This window comes from Mercenaria mercenaria, chromosome 11 (genome assembly GCF_021730395.1).
Source record: "Mercenaria mercenaria strain notata chromosome 11, MADL_Memer_1, whole genome shotgun sequence".
NCBI lineage: Eukaryota > Metazoa > Mollusca > Bivalvia > Venerida > Veneridae > Mercenaria > Mercenaria mercenaria.
Window position 1 is genome coordinate 27,379,252 of NC_069371.1, and position 16,466 is coordinate 27,395,717.

Genomic DNA, 16,466 nt, shown 5'->3' on the forward strand with positions numbered 1-16,466 from the left:
TCTTAGTGTCAGATGAAAAATAGAAATGAAAGCCAGTTTTCAATTCCGTCTCAATGAATACTTTCTCTTCATTTGTTCCTTTCAGCACAATTGACTCCTTAGTGTTCAATAATGACGACAAGTATCATGGAGGAAAACGAGTGCTTTAAAAGACCCGTTTCTATTGGTCACTTTTTATAGGCCAATTGTCTTTTATGTTTCATCATGTTACATCATCAGCTTCATATTTGTAATGAAAGAAAGAACTGGCAGTCATGCATTTCCTGTTTTCTTAATGTTTTAGCTAGTTTAAAAAGTAAAAATCCCATCGTTACACCGTCTCGATGAGGTAAAACGGGAAACGTAGATGTTCAGAAGTTACTAGCACCAGCTGTTGACCATTTACAGATGATTATCATGTTTGCAAAATAACTTCCTCTTTAACAAACACATTTTCATTTCTTTTCCGCAACGCCTTGACCATAACCTAAACGATAAATGCAATATTGATACCTGAAGATAGAATAAAAAATAATGTTTATCTGAGGCAAGAATTGTCGCCATTTGCAATAACTAGTTTAACAAATATCTCAAAATTCGTCTATTACAATAAAAAACCCATAAATAAATGTCACGTTTATAAAACCAGTTATGGTAATATGAAGGACTTAGAAATCAATTTCTCAGTACAGTCAAACCTATGTGAAAGACCACCTCTGAGCAGAGACCACCTGGGTCTAAAGACCACATGTTTGGTTTCCGATTTTAACATTTACAGTGCTTTTTAACCTATGAATAAATACCACCTCCAAATAAAGGCCACATTTTGGCTCTCCCAAGGGTGGTCTTTATAGACAGGGTTGACTGTATATTGTTAAGACACCGTGTCTTCATATTAATTGTTTCTTAATTGTTTCTTACATCTGGGGCAGCAATGGAACAAAGACAAATTTGAAACTGTTCTCCTGGCACGGTATACGACTTCCTTAAGTGATGAAATATAACCAGAATATCTATAAAAAATATTTACAAGGTATTTCCAGCTGGATCTATATTTACCAGTATCAAACTCTCCAATTAGTGTTAATTAGTTTATTGACACTGAAGCTTTTTCAAACATTTACTCTTCAAAGAGAATACCTAAGGAACACAGCATTGTTCTACAATATTTTGAGACCAGCGATACTGTTTCCCACCAACAACTAGCCAGTAATTCGTGTTTATAAATCATACAAACACGACATATTGTTGTACATTTGTTTCCGATGGGTATAAACATAAAATGTAAATAAGTGCAAACGATCAAATGATGTTATTGAAACAGAGGCCTCGGATTGACTGTAGAGTGTAAAGATTAAAAATTTATACCTTTTTTGAGTGTTGTCTTTAGTCAGTTTTTCAGAAAAATGCTTAAATTGAGCCAAGGAATTATCAGCATTAAAAAGTGGTACATGTCAGAAGTGAATTATCTCCCTTTATTTGCTTTAAAATACTTATATTTCAACTTTTAACTCCTTCAGTTAGGCAGTTTGAGCTAGACTAAGTATTTTTTTCATGCAAAAATAGTTGACATGCATTCTTAATGGCAAACAATTATTCTAAAATATTATTTAGGCTCTCCATTGCCTAAAACTGTGTGAAATTACATAAAACTAGCACTCTAGATGTGCTTGACAGCCATTGATTTTAGAGTAAAGCCTTTCTTAAGAGCAAATTTACTTTTCTTGGCAAGATTATGCTTCCCTTTATTTACAGTTGCATTAGTTTTGCCAGTTTTGCTGACTTTAATAGTAATTGCAGCTTGTATTTTTTGCCCTATCGCCAAATAACGGATGAAAAAATACAATAGAGTTCTATTTCAAAGACCTATACATATATTTGTACATATAAAGTAAACATTTTCATGTTTGTGGTTTGAAAAATATACGCTTAGTATGTATATTCCAAGTAAATGATGGCTGGTACCTGCAAGGCCGGTCTTACCGAGGGATCGATGTTTCTCTTGCAGTGACTTGTTCTCGTAACTGTAGTTGGTATTTGTAGCTCCGGTGATAGATTATGATACACTGCTGAAGCCACGCAAGAAAATGCACCTCAACTACAGAGCAGACATGTTCTAATGTCTTGGACAATAAATGTGTATGTTTAATTGGACTTGATCATCGTAAATTAAAATAATTCTCTCAACAAATGATTGTAAAATTTCCACGAGCTGTCTATCCGTCAAGAAAAGATTTAGTTTCAAAGTTACTTTTAATTTCGCTCCACAAATGTGTTCTGGTCATTCAAAATAATCTATTTTGTATTAGTAATGTTTGTTATTCGTGAAGGGTTTTTATTTACATTGTCAAAATGACTTAACATACGAAATTTTCACATCGTAGAGATCACCCAGATTGCCCTGTTACTGTAAGTGCAGAACACGTGTTTACTTATTCCTTAGTTAATTTTGTTTGTATCTATCTTGATCAATGACGACGTATCTGTTAATTTTTTGTTTTCGTTATTTTGTATTTGATCGCTTTTCACTGCGAAAAAAGAGTTAATATACGGGAGTGTACGGGATCCCGTATATTACTTGTATACGGGAAGAAATACGGGAAAACTAAAATACGGGCGTGTACGGGGCTTGTATATTTAAAAGCCCGTATACTAATAAAATACGGATTTCCGTATACTATGAAATACGGAATTCTTAGTATACGATACCCCGTATATTACTGAAATACGGGAAATTCTAAAAAGGGTTATTCTGATCGTATACAACACCGTATATTCCCGTATATGTCTGGTGTACGGGAATACATAAATCCGTATATTACGAAAATACGGGACGTATATTTCCCGTATATGTTTCATATACAACCCCATATATTTCCCGTATATTCTGGATATACGGGATATGTATAGTTTGTATATTTCGAAAATACAGGGATTAAATTTCCCGTATATTCTTTATATACAACTACGTATATTTCCCGTATATGCAGGAATTACGGGATTTAAATAATTTGTATATTTCGAAAATACGGGACGTATATGTCCCGTATATGTTTCATATACAACCCCGTATATTTCCCGTATATTCTGGATGTACGGGATATGTATAGTTTGTATATTTCGAAAATACGGGGATTAAATTTCCCGTATATTCTTCGTATACAACTCCGTATATTTCCCGTATATGCCGGAAATACGGGATTTAAATAATTTGTATATTTCGAAAATACGGCACGTATATGTCCCGTATATGCTTGGTGTACAACTCCGTATATTTCCCGTATATGCCAGAAATACGGGATTTAAATAATTTATATATAGAAATACTGGTCCGTGAATTTCCCGAATACGAAAACCAAATTCAGTCTAAATGTGACACAAATATGGAATCTGTATACTCTGAATATCTTGCATAAACGGGGAAAAACCTGGCCCGTATATCAAAAACTACAGGTTTGTATATCCCCATATATCAGATGCAAATACATTCCGTATATGACACAAGTACGGGATCCGTATATTGCGTATACCATGCATATACGGGACTAGTCCGTAGCCCGTAGAGTAAAAAATACAGTTTCGTATTTTCCCCGTATATGACACAAGTACGGGATCCGTATATTGCGTATACCATGCATATACGGGACTAGTCCGTAGCCCGTATATCAAAAAGTACAGTTTCGTATATGCCCCGTATATGACAAAAGTACGGGATCCGTATACTTAGTATATCATGCGTATACGGAAAAAATCCGAAGCCCGTATATTAGAAAATACAAGTCCGTATATGCCCCGTATATTAGATGCAATCACAGTTCGTATATGACAAAAATACGGGATCCGTATACTACGTATATCATGCGTATACGGAAAAAATCCGAAGCCCGTATATTAGAAAATACAAGTCCGTATATGCTCCGTATATTAGATGCAATCACAGTCCGTATATGACAAAAATACGGGATCCGTATACTACGTATATTTGGAATATACAGGCTCGTATACGTGTTCCGTATATTCTAAAATACGGAAAGTATACGGGAAAAAATTCTCAAGACCCTTCGAATACATGAAAATGAAACTTATGTTAAATCAGGACACGAATAAACACCATTTCTAGGGATTTTTTTTTAAAGTTCGTATATTGTATATATACGGGAAATATACATTTATGTATATTCGGCGTATACGGGATCCCGTATATGCATGACAAATATACGGACTTCCCGTATACTAGATGTTCCGAATACGGGATCGTATATTAGGTCCGTATATTTGTAATATACATCCCGTATACTCCCGTATTTTCGAAATATACGGGACCGTACACTCCCGTATATTGACCCTTTTTTGCAGTGTTTCCACTTAAGTAACATTCAAAAATCAGTTCTCTTACGGTTGCTAATAATATTTTATAAACGAATCTTCAACTGTCCATGATTGTTATTTTTTTCTATCATTAATCTTACCCAGTAAGAATAATAATCATTTTCACTCACTCCATTTCGCGTTTAGTCCAATATTACTGTAGGTTCTTTTATTCTTTCCATTTGATGTTTTGGCCAATCTTACTGTAATCCTTTTATTCGTGTTTGGTATTCACTCCATTTGATGTTTAGGCCAATGTTACTGTAAGTCCTTTTATTCGTATTTGGCATTCACTCCATTTGATGTTTAGGCCAATGTTACTGTAAGTCCTTTTATTCGTGTTTGGTATTCACTCCATTTGATGTTTAGGCCAATGTTACTGTAAGTCCTTTTATTCGTGTTTGGTATTCACTCCATTTGATGTTTAGGCCAATGTTACTGAAGGTCCTCTGATAAATCATGTGGGGGAAGTTGGCAGTTACTTGCGGAGAACAGGTTTGTACTGGTACAGAATCCAGGAACACTGGTTAGGTTAACTGCCCGTCGTTACATGACTGAAATACCCAGAACACACAAACAAAATACTGAAGGTCCTGTTATTCTTGTTTGGTATTCATTCCATTAGATGTAAAGACCAATGTTACTGTAGGCCTTTTTATTCTTAGTATTCACTCCATTTGATGTTTAGGCCAATATTATTGTAGGTCTTTTTAATATTCTTGTTTAGTATTCACTCCATTTGATGTTTAGGCCAATATTACTGTAGGTCTTTTTATTCCTTTTTAGTATTCACTCCATTTGATGTTTTGGCCAATATTACTGTAGGTCATTTTATTCTTGTTTAGTATTCACTCCATTTGTTTTAGGCCAATGTTACTTTAGGTCTTGTTATTCTTGTTTGGTATTCACTCCATTTGATGTTTAGGCCAGTATTACTGTAGGTCTTTCTATTCTTGTTTAGTATTCGCTCCATTTGACGTTTAGGTCTATATTACTGCAGATTGTTTTGCTTTGTTTGTTATTCGCTTCATTTTTTATGTATAGGCCAATAATTAAACATCTTTGTCCTTTAGTTGGTTTCACTGTAAATGAATAGATATATTTTAGAAACGAGGAAGGTATTATTACAGTATCTGTTTCTAATACCTGTTTTCAATTTCAAAAACACTTTGTATCTAATAAATTAAAGTTTCTTCTTTCCTCTTTGAAGATTGATACCATTATGAGTTTATTAGCTTCCTTAGATGTCTATAACAGTTGTTTTTCTTTACAGGAGTAATTGTAATTGTCCTTCAAAGATCATATTGATGATAATTTAGTTTATGTTACTAGTATATTAGGTCTACTAATGTTTCAATGTTTGTTTAGAGCAATTATTAATAACAATAATATTGTTTGCCAGTTCATGTATACGGAAATTCAATTAACAAAATTGTTGTGGTGAACGAACTATTGATTACTATACATCGATGAAAGTAAACTATTTATGAAATTGAAACGACAAAAAATGAGGTGTTTGGCATACAAAGTTTCAATGTGGAACATTATACGTTTCTCACGTATCAGCCGGATACGTTTCACAATTTTCGAAAACTATAACGTCAATGATAAAGAAACATAAAAGATGTTGCGCACTCTTCGCACTTATTTAAAGATTATTAATGTAACAATCAACATTAATGTTATAAAAAGAGATTTTCTAAAAAAATGCGGTGACTTTCCGATAACCAACGATTTATCAGTTATAGATTTTATCAAATTACAATGACGTCAGGGATTGTCATATTTCTGACATAACACTAGACTAGTGCAACAAAATTTTGATTTTGACGTCGTTTTAAGTATAAAATACTTTGTCGAGTTGAATTTTTGTAAAAGAGGTACAGGAAGAAGAAATTCGGATGTTTCAGCAAGAAAGGTTAACACGTGATTAAAAGAATGTTACTTTTTAAATTGAATTCTAAAACGAGACGAATATAAATGATACATTATCGCTTTCTATTTTTTATTGAACTCGTTTAATAAATAATATGGAATGACAAACGTTATTTTTCTATTTGTTTAGTTTTATTTTAATTGATTTGTCATTGTCTTCAACAACTACCATCTTTCTGTTGCAGTATACATAAGGCATTCAATATAGATGGTTTTCGCAGTAGTCAACAGTAGGCTGATTGATAATTTGGTACTGTCATCAAAATTGGCTATCCGGCACATCTAAATATAGAATGAAACCAGAATAGAATGCAAACAAAGATAACAAGCGTTCCATAAATAATGATGACTCGGAAATAGTATGGAACGCATTATCACGCAGATTGATTTTGTTTTTGTTGGGTTTCCGTCGCACCGAAACAATTTTAGGTCATGCTTTATTTCGTCACAGGTGGGCACCTGGCTAGAACCGCCGATCTTCCGTAAGCCATCTGGATGGCTTCCTCACATGAAGAATTCAACGCCTCGAGCAGTAGATGTAGTGTCTATCTGCTGGAAAGAAATAACGAGAAAATTCAGAATGAAATAATGTTTACTGTTTTGGTTTCTCTGAATTTTGTTGCTCTGAAACTTAAAATTCACTTTAAAAGTGTACAGCTTCCAGTTTACAACGACAAAACAAAGAACTGAGTAAACCTGTAGCCGGTCAGCAGATTTTGAAATAATGTCATTTTTATATACGTTCGCTGCCTTACTGATATATCATACCTTAGTAACGTTAGACAGGTGCTCAGTTAGCACTAGGACAAAACAAAAGTCAATAACAACATTTATGTATGTTATACAACTTGTTATAAGTGCATACAAAATGAAAACATAGAAGTGTAAAATCAATGCAATGAAGAGAATTGTGACGCTATTACTAAAATAGTGAAATATTTGTTACAATCACTCAAAAACAAGGATTAATATATAGATAGATAGATTTATTCGTGAATATGTATGTCATGATTACAAACATTACAAATATCACGTTAAAAACAACTCCAATACAAGCAAACATTCAATTGTATCACAGAAATAGCTACAGGTTATCTGTTAAAAAAAAAACTAACCCTTTTACATATATAAATATAGAGACATATATAGTATAAAGTATTTGTACTTATTTCCAATGGGGTCCTTGTGAAAATTATGAAGGTACAAAATATTGGTTGTATTAAATGCGAAAGACTAATGGAACTTTGGCCCAAGAAAGACAACTGTTACTGGCATAAATGATAATCTATACAAAAGTTACATATAATTGTCTATCAAAGAAGTCCCTGACTAAAAACTAAATTAATGTTCGTTTCTAGTATCACAAATATCACAGTTACATTCAGTTATGATAATTATTATGATAGGAAACTTTATTCGTTTTTCATATAAGGTATGATAGATACCTTCTTCACATGAAAGAATTCTACACCGTAACCAACATTTCGAACCTACAGCGTTGATTGCCACGTGATTCGAAGTAGCGGCCTTATTCACTCAGCAACGAATACCCAAAAATCGTCGCTGGGCCGCTACAGATCTATTACATCTGTTGTTCACTCGGTGAAATATATTTCGATAAAATGTAGTCGGCATTCAAGTGAATGATCAATCTATACTTGATGGAGAATTACATAAATACAACAATATTTTGTAACAGGGCACATACCTTTGTAGACATAAGAAGCTTAGACTATTCCCATTTGAGCCGTGCCATGAGAAAACCAACATAATGGCTTTTCGACCAGCATGGATCCAGACCAGCCTGCGCATCCACGCAGTATGGTCAGGATCCATACTGTTCGCTAACGGTTTCTCTAATTGCAATAGGCTTTGAAAGCGAACAGCGGATGTGCAGGCTGTCTGGATCCATGCTGGTCGCAAAGCCACTATGCTGGGTTTTCTCAGGACACGGCTCATTTAGACATTCCTTAAAATTCTGATTGGAAACAACACATAATTTGACGCTTGGTATTACTGTGATTTAGCTTCTGCATATAGTATTTCATGTCAGTCAGTATTTGGAACTCATAGTTATATGTTTGACTAAACATGTGACCATTGTCTTTAATAATGTGTTAATATGAAAAGGAGCATCGCTAAATGACCTTGGTGCTCTCTGGACATTCATTTATCTTTCTCCTCCGTCATTTATTGCCAGCATGAGCCATAAGCCGACGATTATCCTACAGCTGTTTATAAAAATGTATATATCACGAATTTGTACTGTACTGCAACAACCTGTGGGCATATGTTAAAACATGGGACACCTTGGTAACACTGAGTAAAATATTAAAAAGCGAAGTAAATGTTGTAACATTTACATGTTGTCTTACGAAACTGATGTTGCAATTTGTTTTACATTAAACTAGAACAGGTTATTTGCAATCTTATTCCACAAGGATGTTTCAGTACAACAGTCACATCAAATACATTTAATCGTTGATCAAACGAATGAATTAAAAAATGAACAGGCAACAGAAGATGCAGGCCCATTGGCTCTTCTCGTGAACCAAATAAAAGGGTTTTCCATAGCAGAAAGAGAGGTCTCATTTACAGTTTCCACCCCCTGAGCACAAAATGCGCCAGTGTCTTTGTGATGTTTTTCTGCAAGATACAAAATGTAACTATCGCTGATTATATCATTTTGGCCTTGATTAACATTTTTCAATCAGACATAACATTTTATGGGACAACTGTCACCAAACCCCTACATGTCCCCCATACAGCAGACGGACAAATCCCTGTCATTTAAGACTGCAGTGGCGGCATACTGGAAAACGTCTTGTGTATATAAAGCCTACATTCATTCTTTAAGTATATTTCGTAACATTTTTGTTCTGTTGTAAATGTGTTAGATGAAAACAAAAAGGAGATGGCAACACTTGATATCATACTCATACATCATTCATAATATTTACGTACATGTTTTTTAAAAATCATATTTCTCCATTTATAAATAGTCTATACTGTGTACAGCTCCTTGCACTTTTCCTGTCCACCAGTGTCTCTTCTGTCCGTCGCTGAAACGCCTATTCTCCTGTTTGAATACATGAAGAAGCGTAGTTTCACATACCATCAGTATAGTCTGGTCTATAATTTCCTAGATGTTACTTAAACTTTTCACCGCCGTAATTTGATGAAACTTGATGAACTTTAGTGGTGCGAACATGTCGACAAGAATGTTCATGATTGGATTTTACGTTTTTCATCATATTTTCCCCCAAAGCTTTATATCTAAATTGTAAAATATCTTCTGTTCAGTTTCAAGTTGATTTGTTTGTTTGTTTAAGGTTTAACGCCGTTTTTCAACAGTATTTCAGTCATGTAACAGCGGGCAGTTAACTTAACCAGTATTCCTGGATTCTGTACCAGTACAAACCTGTTCTCCGCAAGTAACTGCCAACTTCCCCACATGAATCAAAGGTGGAGGACTAATGATTTCAGACACAATGTCGTTTATCAAATAGTCATGGAGAACATACGCCCCGCCCGAGAATTGAACTCGCGACCCCGAGATCCGTAGACCAACGCCTTTACCTACTGAGCTAAGCGGGCGGGCATCAGTTTCAAGTTGAATGATTTATTTCGAGTTCATAAACGTGATAATCCGTTATAGCAATGCAACGTAAGTATCGAACTGATTCACTCCGTAATTAAGGTGTATATGAAAACAATCAAAATTACACGATGAATGTTATTTGCGTCACCCTTTTCGTAGTAAAAACACATTTTTCTTTTGTTTCATTACCTTAAACCTTCCAGATCATCCTTTTATTTCTTCTTTTATGTAACTGCACATTTCTGTCATTGTTGAGATTAGTGCTCGAACACATAGAGGTTTATTTATTTAGTTCTGTTTAAATGTAATATCTAAATATCTTTCACCGTGTGAGCAACAGAGGTGCAACATATTTACAAGTGGCGTAGCTAAAATTGTAACATGTAGTATGCACGTTTATACCCCAGTCATACATACGGCGCGGATAGCTACGTCTAGCTACGGACATAAACGTAGTAATCCGTATCGATCCGTACCTGAGTCGTACCTCAGAGTAGTCATTCGTATTAATCCGTACCAAAACGTGGTCAAAACGTATTCAAAACTTATTCCAAACTTGCAAGTTTCTCCAACTTTTGAACATGCACAAAAGTTTGAGCGAACCGTAGCCATTTGAGCGTGACTTTAGTCAAACTTGGCTGAAACTTATTCATCCGTAGTTAAACGTACTTAAACGTAGTTGTCCGTGCTGTTACGTACCTCGCCGTAGCCGAACGTAGTTATCCGAGACTCTTCGTACTTAAGCATAGTTCAACGTAGTTAACCGCAGATCCGTCCGTGCGCTGGGCAAGTTGCAAGGCGCAGTAAAACGTAATTCAACGTAATACCTCGTACCTATCCGTAGTTATTCGCGTCCTGTATTGTTTTGTATGTTTTTCCTGTTTCTCACCATATTTCCCGTACTAAAACGTACTGCTCCGTAGTTATACACCCACAGACTAATCCTATCCGTACCGTACTTCAACGCACGGACATATCCGTATGTGTGACTGTAGCTTTATTGGGTAGTTTTATTTTGTATGTAATACAAACAAACTTTCTTATTATTTCGTGCATGGTTTCAAAGAAAATCAATAAATACTCAGAAAGCAGATTGTTTATTTTTCTTCATCGTATCATTGATTTTCTCTTTGCAAAAACAATGATTAGGCCAACAAATTGTCCGGGTATAGATATAGTGTAAAATACATGTGTTAAAACACTCACACAGGTAAACTAGGAAGTTAGCCATTTTGATCAAGACAATTGTTATCACTGACCAATATTTGCTAACAATATTTCTTATTGTGTATTTTTTCAAATTGACTTCCCGGATAACAAACAATATATAATGGACTTACTAATAATTATGTTATGAACCCATAATTATTGTTTAATATCTTCAAAAGTTACATATTAAATATAAAATTTAGAATACGAAACACCAGCTAAATGTATCTTCCTCTAGATTTAAATTTGTTCCGAAAATAAGCATTTACGATGAACCCTTGAAGTACTTTAGATGTTCGCGTTGAAGGCCCGACTCGTTTTACAAAATAAAAAGGGAAGGAATCAGTTATAAAATAAGCATTTATTAGAACACATGAAATTGGAGACAGGAAGTCTTTGTCACAAAGGTATGAAAAACATGTTATACAGAAAGGACATATAAGTAATAACACAACAAATATCAAATGTACACTATATTATTTACAGTTAATTTCAAGTGAACTGCAAAGAACTGCAAAAAAGACAGTTTTCAATCTTAATTTTACTGCGTCGACTTGACTGATAATAAAGAATACCGTCACTGTGGACAATGAAAACTGGTTAAATTCCCTTGGTATGAAATATAATTACATTTATATCAAAGATAATCATATCATAGCCGCGAAGCTTGTTCACTAATTGTGTTACCCGACACACTTGAAATCAACATTACTTAATATGGAATGATGTTTATTTAAAGACTGGATTTTAATTTCGTACGTAATTACGGGTATGAACCATATTGGCACTTCTGGCAAATACTTCTTTGATGATTTGCTAAAAGTCTCAATGTTGTTTATACCCATATAAACGCGCAAAAAGTTCCATTGTATCCTTATACTTACATTTCTAAGTCATTCAATGAAAAAAACATGATGTTTCTTCCCCAAAAATGTACAATAATAATTGGACTACCGATCTTTATAATAAATAGAGAAAACAGTTTTAAAAAACTCGCCCACGTTAAACTGCAATCTGCCTTTCGATTAAAAATACAGTTCCTGATTTCAATTCAAAATATCTCAAAATCGGCAAAAATTGCAGTCGTGTCGGTTCAGTTTTAATCTTTGCTGTGAAAGTTTTAGCTTTTATCAAATGTTCCGCTTTGATTGTCGATTTCTAATACATTTTTTCGAACGACGCCATTGTCTATATGTTCTGCGTGAACAACGTCAAATTACAAGTGAAATCCCGCGGAAAGTGTCGCACTTGTTATTACTGCATCAAAGGTGTTTATACTTAAATAAACGTTATTTTCTTTCTATAAAAAGTGTGCAGTGAATGTAAATATTCTTAAGTCGAGCCTGTTCGAATCTAGAAACTCTGTTAACGTGACATTACATTTGTAACGCAACTACACAAGATTTCATTTTAACCTTCTTTTAAAACGGATTTACCTATCTAAAACACATATCAAGGCAATTAAAAAACTATTTCGTTTCCAAATATCACTTTTAACTAGTGTGGTTAACTTGGCAGACCTTACTATTCATCTGAAACGTTTTGCACACTTTTGGCAAACATTTAATTTGCGAGTATTACCCTCGGCCTCATTATGTCTAACTACTTCAGTTTCAATATGAACAATGTCTACTTGCCCCCATTTATCACATATTTGTCTTTCATGTTGTGAAATTTCTAAAGTTTTCTCCGTTTTATTCATTTTGTTTTTTCTAAACCACTGTCGCCAAAGAGATGCAGGTGAGGTCCGAGAAAAGAATGTCACATTTTCTGTCTTACTGTAAACATTAGTTAATATTCGTCTTGGTCTCCATCGTCCTTCTGTATACCTGTATTTGTCTTTTTTCTCGCCAACTTCTTTACAGCAACATCTTGGTAAATAGCTTTCTAGGAAAAGAATAACTGACAACTTTTGAAGACGGCTATGCATTTTTGAACCAACAGCTCCACCTTGACTTCTCATCAAATCCGTGCACGAATTTGACATGAGGGCAATTAATGCATTAAGGAGCAAGATCGTTGTCAGAAGTACAAATAGAACAAACACAAGTAAAGCAAGAATTGGCTGTCTTGCTTGAAAGAATATATCCATTTCACCAATACCTAACAAGACAGTGAGCATTTTAACTACTGATTTTCCGAAATGTTCAAAGTCATCATCTGTAGTGTCTGCCCCTTGCATAATCATTGACATGGCTGTAGAGAATGCAACAAGGAAAATGGACATGACGAAAGAAAACCTCATCAGATCCAATATAACCTTTTGTATCAAAACTGTGAAGAAACTAAATGGTTTCAATGATTGCAGAAAAAACAACACTAGATACCATCCTGCTATGACTGCCACTATAAGAAAATAATTTTCATACCAGTCTACCGATGACGAGGCTAATGAAAAATCCAAAATAAGACAAATGGAAAGTAAGAAGAAGTAAAATTCGAAAGCTAAATTTGAATACGGCATTGCCCAACGTATTAGAAAGTTCCTGAGCACCTTTGGTGAAGCTTTTGCCTCAAACCTGCGGATAGCTATAAAACGGACTAGCATCCAAATGATAAATACACACCCAAGAAACACGCCAAATGCTCCAACAGTAGTTACAAACATGTCTTCATTCACGATATATCTAAAAATAGCTTTGTCTGTCGTAGAGTTTGCGCTATTGTCTGGTGCTGAAACCAGTTTTGACCTTCTTAACGCTACAACAGTTAAAAGACTAATGAAAACTAAATGAAAGGCAAACCATCCGTAAAACAGATATCTGTAATATTGCCATTTTGCTCTGATAACTTTCCTGACTGGTAGAAAGTCGGCAAATCTAAAAGCGGATTCTGTGTCCTGCAGCGCAACGTACTCAAGAATAGACTCATGACGGCCGGTTTGCAAATGTTCGTGTTTGTCATTGCTGTCTTCAGCCTCTAAAGCGAGAGTTTCAACTTCTGTGATGTCATATTTAACATTATGTGTACAATCGACTGAGTCTTTCAGACAGTAAACCTGAAATATCAAAGATTAATATTGCTTCATTACGGAACTGGTTACTACTATTAAATATTATTACTAGTTTCATTTGTTTTTAATATGCCATTCACCACTTCACATCAAAAAACCAATATCAACTTATATTATGTTATAAAGTATCATTTTATATACGAATGCTCGAATATCAAATAAAACCGAATACCTCATGTTGTAGGATTATTTCGAACAGCTCATTCTGCTCTCGTTTGGCAGCCAACTGCAGAGGTGTGAGTTTTTCTTCATTTTTCATCATAAGTAAAAGACGTGTTTCTTCCCTTGCAGCACCAGGTTTTCCTTTTATACACTCCCTCCATTTCATGTTCAAAATAAAATTTAACATAGATTTCGATTTCTCTTTGTACAACGGATCTGGGTTACGATGTGTGCATTTAATCAAAGAATGAACGATATTGTCTCCTTTTTCATTTACAATTGTCAATTCCGAATGAAAATGCGACAGTATTAGACAAAAAATTTCTACATTGCATGTAAGTGTTGCTACTCCAAGAGGGGTTCCCGCCATCATAAGCGTATTCTGATATGTTTCCTCATTTGCGTCGATGCCATTTATTTTATCAATAACATGTTCAAGTTTGTCTCCTTTTTTTGTTAACATATGACCTGCTCTGTAAAGCAGCTTTGAGTCTTCTTTCAAAACTGCGACGTGCAGCGGAGTAATACTACTGTACACTTTACCAGTTATTTCGTTCGTATACTTGTTGTTATGAAGAATCATTTCTGGGACATGATCTATAAGCTTGTTAATAATGTAATCAACAGAAGTAAATTTTTCACTACAAGAAAGGGTAGGTATCAATAAAGCGCGAAGCAGCACTGATTCTCCATTAATAGGCACATCTTCTTTTGGTTCTTCGGTTGACTTCTTCTCTCTGTCAGCATCCGTTATATGACCATGAAGCAGAGGCGTTTGGAAAAGGACGTCTGAGATTTTCTTTTTGAAAAAGCGTTTGAATTTTTTCTTAACGATGTCATATGTCTGATCGTCGTCCTTTGAATCAGCAACTTTTTCTAAACAAGCATATAATTTTCGTGCCTTTGAAAGTTTGTCTGGCATGACTGATATCAACGTACGTTCTCGTTTTTTCTTACCAAATTAAGAAATCGTTTACCTCCATATACTTCAAGCAAAACTTCAAAATGTACTCTGGAAAAAAAAGCAAACATAAATTTTCTACACGTAGTGAACGTTTTATAAAATCAATATCGGTTACTAGACTGGTCCACGTGTCACATTATACGTCGCAGCTAAGCATTACGATGAACTAATATCTTATTCAAGTAACTGTTGGAATATTTTGGATATGTTTTGCATGTTAGCATTTTCGACGCCAAAGAGCGGTAGGCCTTAAAACATTTTCCCTTGATGTACTATTATGAAAATATTAAAGGCACAGCACTAGAAATGAAAATAATTACACCAATATATTAATCCATTCTCTTTCAGTAAGTAAGCTTGTGGAAACATTTGTCTTAATTATACAAACGCAGTTCATACTCAGAAAAAAAGATATCTTTTTTTTGTCTTGAAAGTAAACTAAAATAAGTATCAGCAATCGTTTTGTCACAATTAATAACTACCCATGCGCTATAACTTAATATACTGCAGATGCAAAGTACCTGACAAGTACATGATAAATACCTGTATGAGGCAAGAGTTCTCTTCTTTTTCATTAATGTTATAACTATCTCGTTATCAAGATTGTAAGATTTGAAGACCAGAAAATAATCAAATATTCTGTAATTTATTTCTAAGTATGAAAATCTTTTCTGCTATCTCTAAATGTTAGCGTTGCATCTCTGAGACTCTACTTTTTGGAGATGGCGTTGAAAATATCACTTTCAGATAAATTTAATCGATGTTTTACTTGAAATGTAAAGTCATAAAATGCAGTTTAAACAATATTAAAGGTTTTATATAGTTTATATGTATAGTTTCATCAATTCCTGAATGTATATCTACCTTGGCACTTCTGCTGTTTCTCCTCAAATGAAATCGAGTCCAGATAAATGTAATATTAATATGTCCTCGGTCAGTTTGCTCGCTAAATAACATTTTCAGCTAACATGGTAAACATAGTAATAGTAACCAAAAACACAAGTAAATTCTTTTGAATGTGACAAAAAATGATAATAATAGTTATAAATACATGTATGTGGTAATTTATTGTGCAACAGTTGTTTTTTGTTTTGTTTTTTTTTTTGTAACAGAGACGCTAAAGGCGATATACGTGTGCATGCATTCCTGCACAAACACAAAATTGTCTATAATCTGATATATTTAAATTTATAGTTATTTAAAATAACGTAAAAACTGCCGACTATAAAGTCTTG

At 34.3% G+C, this 16,466-nt stretch overlaps 1 protein-coding gene across 1 annotated transcript; it reads right to left on the reverse strand.

The window, feature by feature from the left end:
* Positions 1 to 11,150: 11,150 nt before the first annotated feature.
* LOC128547068 (transient receptor potential cation channel subfamily V member 3-like) lies at positions 11,151 to 16,234 on the reverse strand. The gene is made up of 3 exons (XM_053518773.1): positions 16,096 to 16,234; positions 14,278 to 15,279; positions 11,151 to 14,090 (listed from the first exon to the last, which is right to left on the reverse strand). The coding sequence occupies exons 2-3, from the start codon at positions 15,187 to 15,189 to the stop codon at positions 12,621 to 12,623; spliced, it is 2,382 nt and encodes a 793-aa protein (XP_053374748.1). The 5' UTR covers positions 15,190 to 15,279; positions 16,096 to 16,234; the 3' UTR covers positions 11,151 to 12,620.
* Between the last annotated feature and the right edge of the window lie 232 nt (positions 16,235 to 16,466).

Coding starts and splice junctions, on each gene's coding strand:
- LOC128547068 (XM_053518773.1), bottom strand. CDS start 15,189: ATGCCAGACAAACTTTCAAAGGCACGAAAATTATATGCTTGTTTAGAA. Junction 14,091..14,277: donor AAATAATCCTACAACATGAG/GTATTCGGTTTT, acceptor TTGATATTTCAG/GTTTACTGTCTGAAAGACTC.